General features: G+C 39.3%; 1 protein-coding gene across 5 annotated transcripts in view; it reads left to right on the top strand.

The window, feature by feature from the left end:
• AHI1 (Abelson helper integration site 1) overlaps positions 1-17,210 on the top strand; it is a 194,186-nt gene extending 176,976 nt beyond the window's left edge. For all 5 annotated transcript variants that reach the window (XM_029943881.1, XM_029943885.1, XM_029943884.1 and 2 more), the window contains 2 exons: positions 7,944-8,046; positions 16,198-17,210. In XM_029943881.1, coding sequence (XP_029799741.1) covers positions 7,944-8,046; positions 16,198-16,200 — 106 coding nt within the window. In that variant the 3' untranslated portion in view covers positions 16,201-17,210. The remainder of the gene's footprint in view (positions 1-7,943; positions 8,047-16,197) is intronic.
• The last annotated feature ends 6,445 nt before the right edge of the window (positions 17,211-23,655 follow it).

Genomic DNA, 23,655 nt, shown 5'->3' with positions numbered 1-23,655 from the left:
ATGAGTGCAAACATATGGTTTCTGTCCTTCTCTGCCTGGCTTACTTCACTCAGCATGACACCCTCAAGGTCCATCCACTTTCCTACGAAGGGCCATATGTCATTCCCTCTCATTGCCATGTAGTACTCCATCGTGAATATATACCACATCTTCTTGATCCATTCGTCAGGTGATGGACATTTAGGCTCCTTCCATGTTTGGGCTATTGTTGACATCAGCATCCTTTCTTAATAAAAAAAAAAAAAAACCCTCAAGAAAGTCAGGACAGAAGGAACATACCTTAGCAACATAAAAGCCATATATGAAAAGCCCAACAACTAATATCATCCTCAGTGGAGAAAAACTGAGAGCTTTCTTCCTGAGATCAGGAACATGTCAGGGATGCTCACTCTTCCCACTGTTATTTAACATAGTGTTGGAAGTCCTAGCTTCAGCAGTCAGACAACAAAATGAAATAAAAGGCATCCAAATAGGCAAAGGAAAAGTTAAACTTTCACTTTTCACAGATGACATGATACTCTACATGGAAACCCCAAAAGACTCCATTAGAAAGCGGCTAGAACTGATACATGAATTCAGCAAATCACAGGATACAAAAGCAATGTACAGAAATCTATTGCATTTCTGTATACCAATAATGAAGCAACAGAAAAGGAAATCAAGAATTTGATCCCATTTATAATTGCACCAAGAACTATAAAATGCCTAGGAATAAACCTAACCGAAGATGTAAAAGATCTATATGCTAAAAACTAGAGAAAACTTATGAAGCAAATTGAATACACAAAGAAATGGACCATTCCCATGGACCAGAAAAATAAATATTGTTAAAATGTCAATACTACCCAAAGCAATCTACACATTCAGTGCAATCCCAGTCAACATTTCACCGGCATTCATCTCAAAGCTAGTACAAACAATCCTAAAATTTGTATGGAACCACAAAAGACCCCAAATAGCCAAAGTAATGTTGAAAAAGAGAGCCAAAGCAGGAGTCATCACAAACTCAGACTTCAGCCTCTACTGAAAGCTGTAATGATCAAAACAGTATGGTATTGGCACAAAAACAGACACACAGACCAGTGAAATAGAATAGAGAACTCAGAACTGGATCCACAAAGGTATGGCCAACTCATCTTCGACAAAGCAGGAAAGAGAATCCATTGGAAAAAAGATAGTCTTTTTAGCAAATGGTGCTGGGAGAACTGGACAGCAACATGCCAAAGAATGAAAGTGGACCACTTTCTTACACCATACACAAAAGTAAACTCAAAATGGATGAAAGACCTAAATGTGAGACAGGAAACCATCACAACCCTAGAGGAGAAAACAGGCAACAACCTCTTTGACCTCAGCCACAGCAATTTCTTAGTTGACATGTCTCCAAAGGCAAGCAAAATGAACTATTGGGACCTCATCAAGAGGAAAACCTTCAATGCAAAAGAAGGAATCAACAAAACTAAAAGGCAATCTATGGAATGGGAAAAGATATTTGCAAATGACTTATCAGATAAAGGGTTATTATCCAAAATCTGTAAATAACTTAACCAAACTTAACACCTGGAATATAATCAGGTGAAGAAATGGACAAGAGACATGAATAGACACTTTTCTGAAGAAGACATCCAGATGGCCAACAAATACATGAAAAGATGCTCAATGTCACTCATCATCAGGGCAATACAGATCAAAATTACACTGAGATACCACCTCACACCAGTCAAAGTGGCTAAAATTAACTCAGGAAACAACAGATTCTGGCAAGGATGTGGAGAAACGGGAACCCTCTTGCAGTATTGGTGGAAATGCAAACTGGTACAGTCATTCTGGAAAACAATGTGGAGGTTCCTCAAAAAATAAAAAATAGAACTACCCTATGACCCAGCAATAGCACTACTAGGAATTTATCCAAAGGATACAGGAGTGCTGATTCATAAGGGTACATGTACCCCAGTGTTTGTAGCAGTGCTTTCAACTATAACCAAATTATGGAAAGAGCCTCAATGTCCATCAACTGATGAATGAATAAAGAAGATGTAGTTTATATATACAGTGGAATACTACTTGGCAATGCCAAGAAATCCTGCCATTTGCAGCAACATGGATGGAATTGGAGGTATTGTGCTAAGTGAAATAAGTCAGTCAGAGAAAGACCAATATCCTATGTTTTCACTCATATGTGGAACTTGAGAAACTTAACAGAAGACCATGGGGCAAAGGAAGGGGGAAAAATAGTTACAGAGAGGGAGAGAGGCAAGCCAAAAGAGACTCTTAGATAAGAGAACAAACTAAGGGTTGATAGGGGAGGTGGGGGAGGGGAAATATGGGTAATGGGCATTAAGGGCACTTGTTGGGATGAGCACTGGGTGTTGTATGTAAGTGATGAATCACGAGAATCTACCCCCAAAACCAAGAGTACACTGTATGTTAGCCAAGTTAACAATAAATTATACTTTTTAAAAAAAAATTTTTTAAAAAGCAATGAATGTGTATGATGCACTTGTCTACCTGAAGTGTTCTTTTATAAATAAATTGGATCACATGGGCTAATAGTGTTGTTTATGTCTGGTGTAACCTTACTGATTTTCTGTCTAACTGTTCTATTACAGGGAGTTGGAGATTGACGTCTTTAACTAATATTATGGGCTTGTTTTTTAATTCTTGTAGCTCTGTTAATTTTTGCGTCATATATTTGGAAACTCTATATTAGATGCCCAAATATTTAGGATTGTTATGTCCCCTTGAAAGATTGGCATCCTTTTCATTAAATGACTTTACTTCTGGTCCTATTCTTTGTTCTGAAATCTACTTCAATTAATATTAACAAAGTCACTCCAGCCTTAATAGTGTTGGAATGATATATGTGTTTTTATACTTTAATATATATATAATTTTATACTTGAAATACAAAAATGCAAATAGGTCAAAAATTAAAGCATACTTTTTATAGGCAGCATATAGCTGAATTCATGCTCTTTTTATCCAATATGACCATTTCTACCTATTAATTAGGATAATTAGGCAAACATTTATATTTAATATGATTATTAATATGGAGGAGTTTTAGCCTATTGTACTGCTTTTTGTTTTCTATCTGTCTCAATTTTCTCGCTTTTCAACTTTTTCTGCTTTCTTTTTAATTATGTTCTATTTTATCTGCCTTGGTTAGCTTATTATCCATATGCTGTGTTTTGTTCTTCTGGTGATTTTTTTTTTAGGGTTTAGAGCTTTAAGGTGGTGTATTTCCATTTCTTCCTTCCTGACCTTCATGCTTCTATAGTCACATACTTTATTTATATTAGTTATAACCCCCTCACTATGTTATTATTTTTGTGAACTGTCATTTTTTTGAAAAGGTTGAATAAGAAAACCTTAATATTTGCCCATTTTGTTTTTATTTTTCAGTATTTTTTCATTCCTTTGTGTAAATCCGTATTTTCACCTGTTGCCATTTTCCTTTACACCCAGAGGACTGCCTTCAACATCTCTCATATTGTTGGTTAGCTAAAAATGAATGCCTTTACTTTTCCCATGTCTGAAAAGGCCTAGTTCATCTTTGTTTTTGAAAGCAATTTTCATTTGGCATGCAATTCTGTGTTGAAAATCTGCACCTTTTTTTCTGGTACTTTAAAAACACTGCTCCGTTGCCTTCTCGCCTAGCAGTTTTTTCCAGCAAGAAATAGATTCCGGCTTCTCTGTGTTCCTCGTGCATAGCACGTTTTCCCCTGCGAGATTTCTCTTTATCACTGGTTTTGAGCGATTGGATGATAATGTGCCTTATCATTTTCTTTATGTTTCTTGTGCTGGGGATTGGTTGGATCTTTAGGTTTATGTTTTCATCAGATTTGGAACGTTTGGGCCATTTTTTCATCTGAGTTTTGTTTTTGTTGTTTTCTGCGTCCATCCGTTTCTCTCCTCTTTGAGGATTCCGGTTACACGTACAGTGGGCCACATGGTGATCCACGCTCCCGGATTCTTTTTTTTTTTAATTCTTTTTCTTTTTCAGTGTATTTCATCCTTTCTATTGCTGTGACTTCTACTTAATTTCTATTAATAATTTCTGTTATTGCATCTTCAAGTTATCTGATCTTTTCTCTGCCATGTCTCATCTGACCTTAGTCCCTTCCAGTATATTTCTCACCTCTGGCCTTTTAGTTTTCTCTAGAAATTTCTCTAGAATTTCTCTAGAAATTCGCTGTTGGTCTTATAGATAACCTTAATAACCTTTCGAGCAAGTGGAATATAGTTACAATAACTTTTAATGTTTTTACTAACAGTGTTTTAATGATAATTCTAACATCTGGGTCAGTTCTGAGTCAGTTTCCGGTTTTTTTTTTTTATCATCATCATGGGTTGTATTTTTCTGTTTCTTTGCCCATCCTCCAGTAAAATTTTATTGGATGCCACACATTGAAATCTTTACCTTTTGGTTACTAGATATTTATAAATTTATAAATCTATAAATATTCTTAAGCTCTGTTCTAGAATGTAGTTAAGCTACTTCAGAACAGTTTGATCTTCTCAGGTTTTGCTTTTAAGATTTGTTGCGGGGGGACCAGAGCCATTCATTATTCCTCACTATGGACACAAATCCCTCTGGATATTCTGTGCAGGGCCCTCTTGAGTTGGGAGGTCTTCCAGCTTGGCGGTAGACACAGGCGCTGTTCTGGCCTCAGGAAATTTCCTCAGATACACGCGTTAACCAGTACTTCTGAACACTTGAAGCTTCGCTGTGAAGCTTTCTCCTCTCTAGCACTCTCTGAACTCTGCCCATCTCCGTCTCCTCTGACCCTCAGCTGTCAGGAAGTCCACCAAGACTCATGCGGGCCTCATCCCCCTGTGCTGTGGCCAGAGAACTCCCAAGGCAGTGAGCTGGGTGATCATACGGCTCACCTCATTTTATTCTCCATTGCTTGGGTATCAGTGTCCTTTGTTACCAGTGACTTGCTGTCTAGAAAAATGTTGTTTCACCTATCTTATCCAGTTTATTGTGGAGTTTCTTTTTGGTCATGGTGGTTTTAGGCAAGCAGTATATCTAGTCCCTGTCACCCCATCTTGGCTGCAGGCAAAAGTCCAGATGTGGTATGCACTTTCAAGGTAACTTTCTGTTAGACTGTGTATAGATTATGAGAGAGAAAAGGTGGAGAGGATCCCACAGTCTGATTTTCCAGCGGTGGTCAGTAAAAGTCAAAGATGTAAGAAAGCGTGTAAGTCCTAAGGACCATATTGAGACAGGGTGAACAAAAAGAGAAGGACCTAGAAGTCAGGACAAAGAGCTAAAGTGTGAGGGTGCCTGGGGTACTGAGGCCAGCAGATACTCTGTGGCCAGAGCAGAGATCAAAACCTCGGGCCCAGGGGCACCTGGGTGGCTCAGTCGGTTGAGCATCCAGCTTCAGCTCAGGTCATGATCTCACGGTTCGTGGGTTTGAGCCCCATGTCGGGCTCTGTGCTGACAGCTAGCTCAGAGCCTGGAGCCTGCTTCAGATTCTGTGTCTCCCTCTCTCTCTGACCCTCCCCTGCTTGTGCTGTCTCTCAAAAGTAAATTAAAAAAAACAAAACTCGGGCCTGCCAGCAAGGTACAGTTCTGGTATCCTTGGCTGGATCCACTGTGTATGTGCATGTGTGTGTAATTTTCAGTTGCAAAAAAAAAAGAAAAAAGAAAATTCACATAAATAAATGCAGACTTTGGACTTCTCTTGAAATTTATCTGAAATGCTGAGCCACAGTCGCACAGTCTTGCATGGCATCCAGGAACTGGAGCTGAGGCAGCGGATTGCCTCTCCTGTGAGGTTCATCCACTCTCCAGGTCACCAGTTTACTGTTGCGCCTGGCTTGCTTCTCCCACTCACCGCCTTACCCACCCCAGCCTCCGCAGACACCTGACTTTCTACTTTAATGCCCAAGGATAGGGTATCTGAAGAGAAATTGTAAAATTTATCATAGCTTATTTTTTAGAGTTCAGCTTTTCCTTTCTCTCATCACTCTCCTCCCTTCTAAATATACCTTATTCTTTCATCTTTGTAATTTCTGATCTTTTCCTCCTCAGCCATCTGATCTCATTTTACTCACCTTTATATCTCCACACCGTCTTCTCCAGCTGTCATAACAGCACCAGAGGCTGGGTTGCTTAAGCAACAGAATTTTTTTTTCACAGTCCTGGAGGCTGAAAGTTCAAAATCAAGGTTGCAGCAGGGTTGATTTTTGGTAACGCCTCTCTTCCCAGCTTGCAGGTGGCCACCTTCTTGCTGTGTTTGACATGGCCTTCCCTCTGTGTGTGTATGTGCACGGAGAGAAAGAGCTCTGTGGTGTCTCATTCTCTTCTAATGAGGACTACCAATTCTGTAGATTAGAGCCTCACCCTTATGACCTCATTTAACCATAATTAACCTTATGGATCCTTGCTTCTATCTTGGGAATCAGGACTTCAGCCTGTGAATTTTGTTTTCATTTTTTTAAGTTTTTAATATTTATTTTTATATTTGAGACAGACAGAGTGTGAGTGGGGAAAGGGCAGAGAGAAAGAGAGACACAAAATCTGAAGCAGGCTTCAGCCTCTGAGCTGTCAGCACAGAGCCCCACGTGGGGCTCAGATTCATGAACTGTGACATCATGACCTCAGCCAAAGTTGGACACTTAACCAACTGAGCCACCGAGGTGCCCCTTCAGCCTGTGATTTCGAGAGAACATGTTTTAGTTCATAGTAATATCTATTCAATTCTATGTACTTACTTGATTTTCAAATTCTTAACATCTGTATCAAACTCTTCCACCAGTCCCAGACATACTAGAAAGGAGGCACTGTCTTCCACATTTTAAATTTCCCTCTTTTCATTGTTTTTATATTTTCTTTTCTTCTAACACTATTTATGCTACTATGCACTCATTCACAAAGCATTTGTTTTATACTTTACTCTTACTGTTGAGCCATTTGAAAAGCTGCATTCCACATCCCACATGTCAGAATATCACAGCTTTTTTTTAGTGTAGTTGATACACAGTGCTTCATTAGTTTCAGGTGTACAACATAGTGATTAAGCTACCATCTCTTGCCAGGCAACACTATTATAGTCCATTGACTACATTCCCTGTGCTGTACCCGTTTTTCCCATGACTGTTCATAACTGGAAACCTGGATCTCCCACTCTCCTTCACCCGTTTTGCCCATCCCCCCACTCCCATCTACTCAGTTTTCTATATTTATAGGTCTGATTCAGTTTTTTGTTTGTTTATTCACTTGTTTTGTTTTTTTATAGTCCACATGTAAGTAAAATCATATGGTATCTGTCTTTGTCTGTCTGACCGAATTAGTGTAATACCCTTTAGGTCCATCCATGTTTCACAAATGAAAAGATCTTGTTCCTTTTTATGGTTGAACAATGTTTCATTGTATAGATATACCACATCTTCTGTATCCATTCGTCTGTCATTGGACACTTGGGTGGCTTCAATATCTTGGCTGTTGTAAATAATACTACAGTCAACATAGAGGTAAATATCTCTTCAGATTAGTGTTTTCACTCTCTTCAGGTAAATACCCAGTAGTGGAATTCCTGGATCATATCACACCTTACTTATGCACAAATTTCCTTCACCCCTTTCTTTGTCAGTAGGGAATCTCCTGTTATTTTAACATTCACACATTTTTTCCCACCTGATTTGATAAAACAAAATTTTTTCTGGATTTTCCTGGGCATCTACTATTTTTCTGAGAGAAGTAAATTTTATTTTATTCTGTCCCTTCATCATAATACAGAAGGAACCCACCCAGCTAAAGAGTCATGTCTCTACATTATTTTGAGCGATGCCCTAATGTTTTTCTCTCACATCCATCCATTGATCTCCCCTTTCTGTTCCCACTGCTCCTGCCCTAAGTCAGAGCCTCATGCGGGCTCTTTGCGGCAGACTACTTACAGACTCCTGTTGCTCATCTTTCCCTCCTGTAGTTCTGAAGTGGGCAAAGAGCAGAGCCGCGAGGACCGAGGACACAAAATGGATATGCAGGGGAAGAAGAAGGAGCAAACCACTCAAAAAGTCACCCTAATAGAGGTAAGAGGAAAACCAGGAGAAAGATGTACCATAGAGTCAGCACGGAAAGATTGAAGGAAGACCTGGTCAACCATGACAAATGCCAAGTAAATCATGGAGATGAAAAGTACAGCTTAGGGCATACAGTCCATAATATTGTAATACCGTTTTTGGTAACGGGGGGTGACTGCACTCATCATGATCACTGAATAGTGCATAGTGTTATTGAATCCATGTGTTGTACACCTGAAACTCATATAATATTGTATGTTAATTATACTGCAGTTAAAAATAAATAAATAAACAATGACAGATGCCAAAGGGAGGAGAAATAAAATGAGGACTGAAAAGTGTCCTTTTGGCATCTGTGGTCAGGAGGCCATTTATGACCTCCAACAGGATAATTTTGATGAGAGTCCTTGAAGCATGAATCAGATGGTCCCAGTGCGGAGGGAAAAGATATTCAGAATAGACTGCTTTTCTAGGAAGCTGTACTTCCAAGGAAAGAAAAGGCTGGGCAATAACCAGTGGAAAACACTGGGTTTAGAGATCTTTGTAGAGAGGGGAATGAGGAGAAGAGTTACCAACTGAAAGGAAAGAGCCCCAGCAGAGGAGCCAGTCAAGATGGAGGATAGATGAATAATCCCTGGCGACCAGAGGAGATGCACAGATTGGAATTTGAAACAAGGAGGGGTCACTTTTCTACTGAGACAGGCCAGTGAGACAAATGTGTTTTCTTGTGGGGGATGGAGCGTGGGAAGGGCGGGAAGACCTTTCTGAAGAAGCGGCCTCTGTTTTCTCGGTTAGGCGGTGGCGAAGTTTGTCTGCAAAAAGTGGAATGTGTCCACTTTTGTGAAACTGTCATTTATGGGGAACCAGATTCAAAATTTTCATAAGTATTTTAGGTTTTAATTATAAAAAACTTAAATCTCCATATTCCAAAAGCATATAGATGAATAGTTATATAATCGTGGGTAAAGAAATGACCTTTTATCCTTCATAACAGAATCAGAAAACATTTTAAAACAAATTTTAATAAGAACTTCAAAATGATCTACGGCAAAATCTAAAAACGTATAATAACCCAGGATGAGGAAGAACTTCACAAGATAAAGTTTTAATAGATAAACAAATAGATCTTTAACAGATAAAGAATTCATACCTTTAATGTATTTTTAAAAACTCTTAAAAGTCAACAAAGAAAAGAAAAATTGGCAAAGGGCATTCAGAGGACATTTTTAAAGAAAACGAGGGGCCCCTGGGTGGCTCAGTCGATTAAGCCTCCGACTTCAGCTCAGGTCAGATCTCACGTTCGTGGGTTCGAGCCCCGTGTCAGGCTCTGTGCTGACAGCTAGCTCAGAGCCTGGAGCCTGTTTCTGGTTCTGTGTCTCCATCTCTCTCTGCCCCTCCCCCTCTCTTGCTCTGTCTCTCTCTGTATCAAAAATAAATAAAAAACATTTAAAAAAAAGAAAAAAGAAAATGAATCTGAAAAGTGTCTACCTTCCAGTGATCAGATAACAAAATTAATAAGTGATACAGTATTTTTCCCCTCACAAGATGGCAACAATTTTCTAAAACCAATTGGGGGGCTGAGTTTCCTTATACACTGCTGGTAATTGTATAAGATCGATCCATTCTTTGTTGGGGATAGCTTGGTAATACGGTTTTCTTTTTAACTTTTCAAACTGTTCATGTCCTTTCATCTGACAGTTTTAGCTCTAGGAATCTATTATAGGAAAATATCCAAGTACGCATGGGCAGATAAAAGGCTCTTCCTCCAAGCAGTGTTTTAAAAATAGGAAGAAAAAATGGAATTTCTATGAATATAGAGTTGATTAAATTATAAAATATTTATATAAGGGAATACCATGTGATATTATTTGTCACATGATAGAAGTGTTTTCATAGGCATAGAAATATGTTTATGATAAATTTTTAAGTAAAAGAAAGATGATTAAGAAGTAGTTTGTATACAGCAAACTCAGTTGGCTCTTGACCAACGCAGGGGTTAGGAGCACCCGCCCCTGGTTTATGCAGTCAAAAAGCCGTGTATAACTTCGGTTCCCCCAAGCAACGTCAGCCTACTGCTGACCAGAATACTGATAACATAAGCAGTCCATTAACACATATTTCATATGTTACATGTATTATATAGTGTTCTCTTACAATAAAGGAAGCTGGAGTAACAAGAACTTTACTAAGAACATCATACAGAAGAGAAAATACATTTATATTACTTACCAATATGGTAAGTTTACATTGTCTGTTTACAAGATGAATCATCTGTCCGTATCTACATCGTTACTGTCTTATATGACATAAAACACTGTCAGTGTTATAGTTATTACTAATGCTGACACCAAAAATGAAAAGATAATGTGAAAATTCAAATTAACCTAAAGGTATAACTAAATTCATATTAAAATAATTCATATATTCATATATGAATTAAAATAATTCATAATAAAATTCATATTAACCTAAAGGTATAACGATAACAGAGATGCAGCAGTTTTGCTTTATGGTAGCCTAGTGTAATCATTGTAATTGCTTCACTGTCGCCTGCCTATATGATAACGAAGGAATTGTTATGACATGCAGTATTTTTCTATTCATTATACCAGTTGGAAACACTGTTACATTTTTTTTAAAACAACTCATGTGTGATGAAAGGCTGGTAAGCAGTTTCTCTGATTAGGGGAGAGAGAGGCATACTGTACCGTAATGTAATTCTTTGAAAGCAGAGTTTTAAAGAGGAAGAAAACTAACACATTAATTTTATTATATTACATATCACTCCCCACGTAAAGATAGTCTGTCCACTTCCTTACAAGTGTTGCACATAATGTTCCACACGGTGAATACTTAGTGCTGCTGCTGCTGACGATGGCAATGACACAGTTAGTTAGGTTTTCACACACAGACATACACACCCATAACCCAGAGGTTTGTCGGCTGTACAGCATGATTATCTACCACCCAGTAAGTGGAAGTGGACCATCATAAAGACCTTCGTCCTTGTCGTCTTCACATAGAACAGGCTGAGGAAGAGGAGAAGTGGGGGCAGATGGCCTTGCTGTCTCAGGGCAGGCACAGGTAGAAGAGGAGGCCGGAGGGGCAGGCACTTTCAGTGTAACTTTACAGAAATATATTTTAATCTGATGTTTTTGCTCTTTTGTGTCTCTAAAACTGTTTCTATATGGTACCAGTCCTTTTTCCACCATTTGCTTTAGTTTCATTGCCCATTGCCCATCATAGAAGGGTTACGATTAGGGTTAGGGTTAGGGTTAGGGTTAGGGTTAGGGTTAGGGTTAGGGTTCCCAGCCGTACGAGAAGTCAAAACCATCTTGAATACTCGGAACCCTTCTGTTGGGCTGTCTGCTGTCTCGTGCCAGTGTGTTTTCTGGCACTGCTTCTTCTCCTCCTTCTTCCTCATCATCTGGCACTGGATTGGAAGCACTCACCTCTATCTGTTCATTCCTCTGGTGTGTCTGTTAACTCTTGAATCTCTCTAAGATCCATATCTCGCCCTCCCAGCTCTTGTCTTGACTACAGTCTCTTTTGTGATTCCCTTGATTGACTCTGCATAAACCCCATAAAGTCATGGACAACATCTGGATACAGTTTTCCCCGGTAGGAATCTGCTGTTTAGGGCCCGATGGCTCTCACAGCTCTTTCTGTAACAATGACGGCATCTTTGGTGGTGTCATCTTCCAGAGATTCAGGATATTCTCTTTGCTGGGGTTCTCTTCAAAGCAACTGGCAATCCTTTCAATAGAGTCATGTGTGTAATGAGGCCTAAAGGTTCTTATGACCCCCCCTTGACCTAGAGGCTCAACTAGGGATGTTGTCTTTAGAGGCAGGTAGACTGCCTAGTACCTTCAGTGTTGAACTCATGGGGTTCTGGGTAGCCAGGGCCATTGGTCAGTATCAAAAGAACTTTAAAAGGCGGTCCCTTACTGGCAAGCTACTTTCTGATTTCAGGGACAAAACATCAATGGCACCAATCCAAGAAAAAGGTTCTCGTCTTTTCAGGCCTTCTTATACAACCAGAAGACTGGCAGTTAGTATTTACCTGTTTCCTAAAAGGCCTTGGGGTTAGCAGCTCTATAAATAAGGGCAGTCCTAATCATAAACCCCACTGTATTTGCATAAAACAATAGAATTAACATACCTCTTCCTGCCTTACTTACATCCCGGTGCTTGCTTCTCTTCCTTACTCATAAATGTCCTTTGTGGCATTCATTTCCAGAATGAAGCACTTCCGTCTGCATTAAAAATCTATTCATACAGATATCCTTGCTCCTCAGTGATTTTATTAATAGAGTCTGGGAATTCATCAGCTGACTCATGGTGGGCAGAACTGCTTCTGCTGTTATCTTGACTTTTTGTAAAGCCAAATCTTTTTCTAAAATTATCAAACCATCCTTTGCTGGCATTAAATTCTCCAACTTTAGATCCTTCACCTTCCTTTTGCTTTAAGCTATCGTATGAAGACTTTGATTTTCTTGAATCATTATAGAGTTGATAAGTAAGTCTTTCCTACATCAAAGCTACATTTTCAGTACAAGATAAACAGATACTTTGCAGGCAGGCCTGGGTGGCTCAGTCGGTTAAGTGTCCAACTTCAGCTCAGGTCATGATCTCGTGGTTCATGAGTCTGAGCCCCACTTCAGGCTCTGTATTGACAGCTCAGACCCTGGAGCCTGCTTCAGATTCTGTCTCTGTCTCTCTCTGCTCCTCCCCTGATTGCAGTCTCTCTCTCTGTCTCAAAAATAAACATTTTTTAAAAAAGATAATTTGCAAAATGCACAAGGTTTTCATGCCAGCTGGTGCACCTGTAACAGCAGCTTCATGAATTTCCTTTTCCTTTTTTTTTTAAGATTTTTTTAAAAAATTTTACTTGTTTTGAGAGAGAGCGAGCGTGCACACATACATGCGTGAAACGGAAGAGAGAATCCCAAGCGGGCTCTGTGCTGTCAGAGCCCAACAGGGGGCGCAATCTCACAAACTGTGAGAATCTCACAAACTGAGAACGTGACCTGAGTGGAAATCAAGAGTCAGATGCTTAACCAACAGAGCCCCCCGGGCGCCCCTCCCTTTTCTTTTTCACAGTGGTCCTTATGCTGCACTCATTTACCTTGAAAAATGGTGGACAACCACAGCTTCAGACCTCAGTCTGTGCTACATATCAGACAATTCAGGCTTTTCCTGTAATGTCATGACTTTCCTCTGCTTCTTGGGAGCACTTCCAGCATCACTGTGACACATTGTCTGGGTCCCATGGTATTATTCAAGATTTACAGTATTGCACCAACACAGTGAAAAACATACAAGAACCATGAGAGATCTCTTTTTACTGAAATACACAACTTACTGGAGAAACGAGCTGCTGAGGCATATATATTTCTGTGTATCTTATATTAGTAAATGATAAAAGAGATTACTATCTACATATGTTTTATACATTTGTGACACACCTTTTCCTTAGTTTTTTTCAGTATTTCTAGGCTACAAGGTTTTCAGGCTTTTTCAAATTGTCACAAATCTCCAAAAACTTTTCCAACATATTCATCAAAGAAGTCTTGGGTCTAAGTGGACTCATGCATTTCAAACCTGTGTTATTCAACAGTCAACTATATAACTAAATATTAAACAAAATACGTTTGAAAGAGTCAGTAGTTATTTCTGAGTAGTGGTATTGTGATTTTTTTCTCTTGTTTTTCCTTGCATATTTTCTAATTTTTCTACTCAACATATATTGGTATCTTCTACTGAGTCATTTCTTTTCAAATGAAAGTGATTTTAGGAGTTTTCTAATATAGCCCATTCTAAATTTAAAGAAACCAGGGCTTCAGAGTCATAGCTGTCAAGTTGCCTGAACAAGAACTTGATCTTTTGGCTCCAAATTCAGGGCTGTCTGTGACACGGTTAACTCTGGTTAGATGGCAAGCGCTTACAGACGGGCTCTCCTGTGCTCGCCTCTTTCCTCCCCAGTACTTAGCCTGCCGTCTGGTGAAGTAGTAAGCCTTCGAGGAATATGGATTGAACTTCTTGCACAGTAGGGCCCAGTATTTTTATGCATCTTATTTTTCACACGTGACATACATACAAACACTAGTCCAGTTTCATATCCATTGTCAGAATCTTGCTATGCAGGGCTGTCTTCCTTCATATGATTTGCGTTGATCAGAGAAGGCCCTCAGTTTGTTATTCTGTTCCTGTGTTGGCTTAGGGGCTACATCGTGAGGAGCCGCTCAGAGAAGGACCGCGTTTGGGCTCACTGTGGGGTCTTTGGTTGGCTGCTGCCTCTTCCTTCTCAGCACGGCTCCGTCCACAGCCACAGCTTTTCCTCGCACGCCTCTCCCACTCCCCGTGGTCAAGGTGTGCACTGCACGCCTGTGCTGCTGCTCCCTTCCTCCCTCTCATGGGCAGGGTCTGCTGTTCTGTGTCCACGGCTCCTTCCTCTTTTTAGTCTGATTCACTTCCCTCAAAGATGTTATCTACACGGCCTGCTTCAGCGTGTTCTAGTTACATTTCTCTGGAGGGCTCCCTCTCCAGAGGGTCCTCTGGCTTCTGTGTTTACTTCTCATAGTGTCATCTCCACCTGATGACTGTCACTTGTCCTACATCCTCTGCACGTGCAGGATCCAGCCCACTCACTTCCAGCTGCTCTTCTCTCCTTCCCTTTTCTGTTTTTCTTCTTTGTTTTTGTTGCCACTTTTCTAAACTCCTCCTCTGACTCTGCTTTGCCTTGTTGTTCTTCTAAGCTCCTTTTACCTTCCTCACGGCCCCTTGCAGATGTTTACCGGGCTTCTCAGGCCCTTGGTGCCCAGCATCCATTTGAGCCTTTACTGCTTTCTTTCCCATTTTTATTGGACCCAAATTTGGGACACACTTTGTGTGCTTTCCGTGTACACACACAGGGGCGGAAATGAATGACCCCCCCTTGCTGGCCCCGAGTGAGACTGTACCTTGGCACCACACCTCCGTACCCTCTCACACTCTACTTCAGTTGTTTTCGTGAGCCTCGCTTGAAACATTCCTGGACTTGTGCACATAACACCGCCTTATCTGTGCTAGCTCCGTTCAACAGATTTAAAGTCCGGAAACACAGACTGACAAAGGATTTTTTTTCCCTTATGCGTAAATGTCTCTCATCAAAAAAAGAGATCAAAAAAGATAGTTTCACTATTTATTTAAGATTGAGCCTATCCTTAAAAAACCTCCTGTGCTACCAGGGAAAGGACCTCAGGAAACGGTTAGCCTGTCCTTTCATGCCACGAGGCCTGAGCCTCTACTTCTCCCAGGACTGCTCAGTAGAGCTGACCGCCACCTTAGCCAGATTGCCGTCATCCTCAGGTGGCATTTGCCTTCTAAGAGCAATCAAGCATGAGGCCCTTTCTGTTCAGAAGGAAAATAACATTTTTATCTACTTCCAGGTACTCACCACTGGCATGAGAATAACCGTAGTGAAGAGTGTCAGGTTCAACACAACTAGCTTCTCTCTCCCTAGTTTTTGTGTACTTCCTACATGGTCTCTAAGAAGCTCCTTGTTTCCTCCCTGTATTGGTTCTTGATTTTTATTAGTGGCATAATTTGATTTATTTCAGAGTGGCATCTAGATTTATAATTAACCATCACTACGTTTGTTAAAAATGACCACACCATTTTTTGGTTTTATTCAAGAAAATGGAATAGTTAACCTACTTGTGAAAATTGACGCAGTCATTGACTAAATGAAAGAATGCTATTTAATAAGATGGTCTATATCCTTTCCATTTACTAACCTCAGAGCATCATCGAGGACATTTTTCCCCAGCGAATGAAGAACTTTCCAAATTCTGACTGCCTGCTCTTAATTTCTGGAAGTTACCCCGGATTTGGAGTGCTTTGCGTCTGTATTTGAGAAGTGTGTTTCTCTTTCGCTTGTCAGTGCTGGGGCAGGCCTTACAAAACCGCTAACCATGCCAGAAGTGTTACAGGGTGTGCAAGAAGCACACAAGGAGAGTGTGTGAGGGTGTGTGTGTGTGTGTGTGTGTGTGTGTGTGTGTGTGTGTTTTAAGCAGTGTGTTTATTACCCATGTTGTTGCCACGGTACACCGAGATTTGGTGGTAGCCAAAAGACATTGTTTAAGTTCATTTAGTACGTTTTGTGTTCTTTTCTCCTAGTAAACAGTTGGAGAAGAATGAAGAGACAACCAAATACACAGAAATGAAATGACAAATTAAACCAAACAGAATTTCTCTTCAGAGTGAAGAACTTCTAGATACTAAAGAAGAAAGGGAGGCCCCCTGCTTCTTGTCCCTATGAAAGAATCTAGAAAAATCAGAAGCGAGGTCTGAGCAGAAAAATAAATGTGGCCTTTTGATCTTCATTATTTTAAACCATTGTGATTGTTGTTGATCAAAGTGTTGGTCCTGGTATGTATTAGTTATTCCATTAGAATTACATTACAACTATTGGAAAAACAATAAAGAAAAAAACTTAATTGATACTCAGCCAACTTGAAGGGAAAGTGTTTACACTGTTAGGATGCCCATTAAGCAGTCATTTAATATTCTTATATCTGTATTGTGATTATATGTGTGGTGTTCAGAATATTGTGTGATGTTATGTTTGGAATATGAAGTATATACTTCGGAAATTTAACTTTATTTAAGAAAGAGGCAGCTACAGAATATTGTGTATTCAAAATGGTCCCAGTAAGAGAGACATTAAAAGGGAACAGAGTTGTTTGTTTTGAATGAATCAGATGTGTAACTTGATACATACAAACTAAAGATGGCTTTTGGCTAGACTGGCAGCAATTTTTTAAATTACTTTTTTAAAAAAGCATTTCATATTTAAGCTTATAAGTAATTTGTAGACTTAACATTGTTTAATATTTGTTTTAGTCTTAACATTTGTTCTTAAATTATTACATTGCATTATTTATGTCTTGAGTTCCAGAACAATGGTGTCATTACCATGTGACTGTGTACTTTAAAGTGGGATCTTATAATAGAAAAGTTTATTTCCTTGTTTTTGTTTCTTGACTCTTCTCCTTTCTCAACTATGTGACTATAAGTCTGTCAATAAATATGTAATCCCACAAAGGTCAGAACTAATATAATACCAGAAAACTTATTTACCAAATCAGACCCTTGATTCCATTAAAATAAGAAGTGAGAAAAACAGTGTTGAGCGTTGAGGTGTAAATTTTGCCCAGATGTGTACCCAGTGTAAAATATCTTCTAGTAAAAATGTGTGTGGCTCATGTCCCTGCACATGGTGTTGAGGCATGAAAATTAGTAAACACTCGCCTACTGTGTAGAACTTAAAAGGGGGGGAGCCCTCTTGAAGGTGGGGAGTGGCACCAAAAATGGCTAAAGCCCTCTGTGATCAGCACAGAAGTCTGTACTGGTGGCCCGGAGCCCCTAGTGTCCTGGGCACACACGTCTGTGCCTCCACGTTCAGCCCGGCCCAGGCACTTTGAGTCACCCTTGGAAAAGCTGGTCTTTTCTGTCTTGTGAATGCACTTGACAATTAAAAAATGTGCATCTCTCTGCAGTTTCAGCGCATAGTTTTGAAATGCGTACTGATTCTCTGATTTTAGTTTTAATCACAAAGTATTTCAACAAGCCGCAGAAAGATTTTAAATCAAGACAAATGAAATATGTCAAGGGAGCTAAACATCTGCTGAGATCTCCATGTTCATATGAAAAATAAAGGGTTGTTTTATAACTCAACTCCTGACGACAAAAATAACAACTGCGGCAAAACCAGGAAAAGTTGGTTTTATTCAAAGCCCAGTCCTTCTCTCTTTTGTCCTGTTGACAAATAAGACTCCAGTTATGTCCACAAATAGATTAATAAAATATCTTTAGCATGCTCTCAGACATGAGATGGGGTGGGGGCGATCATAAAAGTACCTTCAAATAGATCTCCAAATTGTAGTCGGGTAGAGGAATCGGACACAAGAATCTATTTGAAGATTCTGATACTGCACATTTTCTCAGTAACAAACTAGCTTTTTTTCTATCTTCATTCTAAAATCATTGAATTTTGTCCCATTTTATGAAGTCTCTTTTCTCCAAACAAGTAACATTTGACACTATCTCTAGATCTAAATACTATTTTTAAATATTTAAAATATTAAATAAATAAATAATATTTTTAAACCGTTCTTAGAGTTTATTTCCCAATTGATTCTATTCTATCTTGAACATTAAAGTTTCTTCAATATCAGAACTATACAATGAATAAAGATTTGCAAAAGTAGAACAAAATCAAGTTTTTAAAGGCTCAAGACATGAAACATTTTACACCATGATGCAAATTGATGTTTGAAGTGCACATTTTAAATGAAATCAGTGTTTTTAAATGGCTAATCCTTGGTACTTTTCAGACCTTAAGTAAGGCCTCCTTCCAGAAGAGCAAATACTTGACCTTAATTTTATTTTTAAGTTACAGAAAAATTTTATTACAGAAAGATATTTTCTCTTTAGGAAGCTCAGCAAGAGTTTGTCTAGGGAATAACTTACTATTTCACAGCTTTATATGACATATCACTTTAATTGTATATGTAACTCACAAATATTTTTGAGAGTTAGAAAGAATTCTAGGACCTTTAGATTCAAGACCTTAGACTTGTTTTTTTTTTAAGATTTTATCTTTAAGCAATCTCCACATCCAACATGGGGCTCCAACTCATAACTCCAAGATCAAGAGTCACATGCTCTACCGACTGAGCCTTCCAGGCACCCCAACACCTTACACTTTTATGTGTATTTAAATGATTTCCATCTAAGAGCCATATCTGTTAAGTAAATTATGAGAATCTTTTTTTCAACAGTCCACCTTTTTAAAGCTATATATTTGTTGAGTTCTGCTTCACCAAACTTAGGAACAGAAAATATTCCCCAAATCTTCACCCTATATATATGATCTCATTTCTCTTCACATCAAACCTATGAAGTAGATAGAATCTCACCTGCCCTGCAAATAAGGAAACCAAGATTTTGAAGACTAAGTACTCTGTCCAAGTGCACCTGACCAGTAATATCAGTGCTAGTTGTAAATGGAAGTTGCCAGACTCCACTGGGAGGTCTCTAAAGGGCCGGGTCTCAGGTGCTATATACAGTAAATGCCAGTAAATACGTATTGTTGGAGACTCCAGCACAAGCTAAAAGAAAGAAGCAATTTGGATGTACCCACAACCACACTCAGACTACAACCATCTTATATGTCTTTAATGCAACAGACACCCCAAAAAATGAAATATGAAATATGTCTGAGTTAACAAAAAATCTTGAGTTGAGAATTTTGCTTATCCCATAATTATTTTGATAAATCTTTACTCCAAACTACAATTCTTACATTTTCCTAAGAAACAGATTCTGTGGAATCAAACAAATACATGTACAGTAAGATATTATTCAAGAAACAGAAAGGCGCCATTCCAGTCATATAAAAGATAATAAAAACATCAAGAGTCACGTCAATCACAAGGCTCTGTTGATTGGCGAACCCAGTCTATGGATGGACCCAATTATCTGCAGGAGAATTGATGTCAGCATCATTTAGGGTTAACAATGGACCAGCCAGGCAGAAGCAGACAGCCACTCTCTGTAGAGACCCAGAAAGCGAACTCGGTAATGAGGTGCTTCATTCATCATAGCCTTCTGCTCTAATTATTCAAGTGAATAGGAAATACTTTAAGTTAAGGCGGGAACTGGATAGCATAAAAACATTTGTTTTGTAAACACAAAGAATGCTTTTTTTCTAATGATCTCCTTCAAATCTACATCAAGCATATGTTCTCAGCACACTCTTTTCTAAAGTTGTGCTTCTCACACCTCAAACTCATTCTGATTATGGATGAATTACTTTTGTTATCTCAATAATGGAGGCCAAGACTGCTAAGAATCTACCATTTTAATTTCTATTCTCAACCTAAAAAGGGGGAGGAAGGTCATAAGCACGTATATAACCACAGTATATGTCCCACCTCTGTCTGCTATGCCAAAACGGCCCATATATATATATATGTATATATATATATATATATATATATACTGCAGTGTCATTTCTAAAAGTACTGAATTAACAGTCTAATTCAACTTATCCTAGTTCATTTTTTCTTAATTCGTCACTTGATCCTTGTCAAGAATTGTGAGAGAGTATGGTAGAAGGAAATGTAGGAATGGTTTGTTTGTAGAAGTAAACTCTGTATTGCCAGTCATTTAAAATTGCTTGGAATGGAAATGATTTGCTCAATTGAAGATAAGGAAAAGATAAAGTCCAAAAGGAGGAAAGAGCAAGGTGAGTGAAATAACTGTTGCCCGAGCAAAAATTAACTGAAGTTTGAGAAAAGCAGTCGTGAGACCAAAGGAAGGTTCCCTGGAGAAAAGCACCGTAGCTTCAGTTCGGTTTTTTAAGTGTTTTCAACTGTCAGTAGTCAGTTTTTTTTTTCTATTAACTTTGCTCACAGGGCCGTTTTATATAAATGCTCCATGTAATTTTTTCTGAGCTACAGTTCTTCAATTTAAAGTAAATGGAAGGTTTGCTTAAGCATAGTAAATGTTTTTAACCATCCCTGCCCATTCTACTGAAGTTCATTTTCAGAAGTATCCGCAGATGCCACTTTTAGCAACTAAATATTTCCATGGTGGTAAAGAAATGTCAGTAAAATCTATGTACTTTATGAACATCAAATTCTTATTATACTTATCATGTGTGCAGGCAGAGTACATAATAAACTAGTCTATAGCAGCTGTAAATTTCTGAGGATTTATCTAACCACAAATACATTGAAATGGGGAAATGGGGCTATATTAAACCGTGCAAGATGCTGCTGGAGCCTTGCCATTTCTGCAACATCCTGTAATTAATTTATCATGACAGGTCTGGCAAACTGAAACATCCAATACACTTGCGACAGACTGTTATACCATAGTTGTCGGAGATCCTGCAGCCACATAAAGGGAAGGTAGATTTTTCTTTCAAATATGAATATAGTACTATTGTATTTAGAATGCCCTTTAGCCAAGGACAGACTTGCCGTCACTTTTGCATTTCAAAATAGAAGAACATATAGAATATAGAACAGATCCGGGGCTGAGATAATGAGTTTTTAGTCTGTTCTCTGCATTTTGTGGTCTTTTCCTGAAGATGGATGGCCGTGGGTAGGAGACTCATACAGTCTAGTCAACCCTTCCTGTGCGTGGGTGGCCGCTGCTGGTTATGATGGGTTTCTCTCCTGGGAGGTTTGAAGGTCACTTCCCTCTTGGTAGTCTCTGGGACACGTTCTCTTCCTGAAAAGAAGACTCACAAGACCACCTCTTCCGTCTGGGTGTCCTCCTTTTCTGAAAGCCAGAGTCCTGCCATTTGGTAAACTTAGCGCAGAAATAAATTCAGAAGTCCTCCCTGTTCCAACCCCCTTCAATCCAGAGAAAGAAAAGAATGCCATAATGGTTTTGTGGAGTTTTTTTGCCAAAATAGATTTTCCTATAAAACTGTGAGTTCTGGAGTTGCCTGGCTGGCTCAATCAGTGGAGCATGTGACTCTTGATCTCGGGGTCATGAATTCAAGCCCCCCATTGGGTGTAGAGTTTACTATAAAAAAAAAGCAGTAAAAGTTATATATAAAATCTTTTAAAAAGCAATGAGTTGTTTGTCAGTTCCTATCAGTGTGAAAGAATGATCCCTCTTTACTTGATGTGCCATTTGATAAAGTGTTACAGTGGTCGATGTTAAGGGTGGATCTTAGTAAATAAGTCTCCTCCTTCCTGGAGGAATAGAGCGATACCACGTCTAAAAAATAAAATCTCCATTGATTCCATGTCCATAACCCTCCTTGCCCACGTCCTTTAGAAGGTCACAGTTCCTCAGATCACAAACAAGAGGACCCAAGGGGGTCTTCCTTGAATCTGCAAGTCTCAGAGGGGATAGGTCCCATGTGGCAGAAGGTAAAATGGAAGCTGCTCAAGGGAAACAGGTGAGAAGCCAGGCAGAGAGAGTGGTTCCAGCCCAGTCACCAGAGGCTAACTGTAAACCCTTTCTGCTCTTTGTAGTTTTCTCTAGCTCTTGTCTTTTTCTTGGCCTTTAGTACTGAAAATGGATCCTGTCTCAGAGGACCTGAGAAGTTTGTTGCTTGGGCTTAAGTTTAGAAATCAAAAACAAAAAGAAACAGCATTACCCCAGACAGAATACTCTGAGGGGAGGTAAACACGAGGGAATGGAGGAAAGCTTTTGTGCCCTCCTGCCCCACCCCCAGCCCCTGAAAAGCTCCCTTCAGAGCTGTACTATGTAAAATTGTGGAAATGGGATGGACAGTAGGTGTGTGTCCGAAAAATAAAGCAAAGACCCTTCTTTTACACACCCCCTTTTAGGTAACTTGTCCAGAATCCGATAAACCAAGGGCAGGATGCTGCCTTTTGCTAATTCCCCTACTCCTACTACTGTTTACTCGGTAACATTCTTACCTCACTTAGAGCTGCATGACTAAATCCTCATTCTGAAAATGCCCTCAATCTTCTCAACCTCATCCACAACTGAAAGTAAACATCTCATGTAGATCATGGTCTACATTCAGAGAAATTTCCCTTAAAATTAGGTTATTAGTGATGAATTTGAATGATGAGCGTTGGAAATTGGTAAGAGAGTCAGGAGAAGTGACATTTTTATGCATGCATGGGAACAGAGGGGTGTGTGTGTGTGTGTGTGTTTACTATTTTGACAATATAGAGAAAAACTAATTTTTAATATATATATCAAAAGCTGGATGGGATGCCTGGGTGGCTCAATCTGTTGAGCATCTGATGACTGTTGATTTCGCCTCAAGTTGTGACCCCAGGGTTGTGGGGTCAAGTTCCTGCATCAGGCTCCACGCTGCTTGAGATTCCTTCTGCCCCTCTCACTGGTCCCCTCTCCCCAGCTCATGCTCACTCACTCTCTAAAATAAAATTTTTAATACTTTTTTAAAGCTAGGGTTATTAAATACCTTCCTAAAATATATTTTTATAACTTAGGATCAATAGTTTTAACACTTCCAGTGTTTTTTCAAAAGTGTGCACGTATGTGCGCGTGCGCACACACATTCGCTTTTTCAGCAGCACATGATTGAATGCCTGGTTGTCAAGCAGTGGACTGGAGCTGGCTGACAGTTGAACCAGGACCCTCAACTCTTGTCTGTGTCTCACCTTGGAAATGTGGCGTGTTTATTGCTGTGGTCACCCTGCAGAGATTTTCAGAGGACCTCCACAAACATTACCGAATTTGAACCTGATAACAACCTTCATTACACAGAAAAGGCAGGATTATTCCATTTTTCAAACCAATCACAAAGAGGGTAAACGACTTGCCAAACAACTTCTCCCACTGTTGTGTTCTTTCCAACCAGGAAAACTCCTCGCTGACATCTGAAATATGTGGGAATGAATTATGTGGAAATCCAGGAAACATTTTCTATACAAGAGGCAACTATAAATGACTCATTTAGATGTGTCTTTTGAATTCGACTGATGATCTCCTTATGAAGTCAGTTGTAAGATGTTTGTTTTTGCTGCCATTCTGTATTTATATATTTTAAATGCAAGAATTTAAAAAAGTTATAGGGGTGCCTGCGTGGCTCAATCGGTTAAGCAT

This window comes from Suricata suricatta, chromosome 7, assembly GCF_006229205.1.
Source record: "Suricata suricatta isolate VVHF042 chromosome 7, meerkat_22Aug2017_6uvM2_HiC, whole genome shotgun sequence".
NCBI lineage: Eukaryota > Metazoa > Chordata > Mammalia > Carnivora > Herpestidae > Suricata > Suricata suricatta.
Note: the sequence above shows the minus strand (reverse complement) of the source record. Positions and strands in the feature narration are given on the sequence as shown.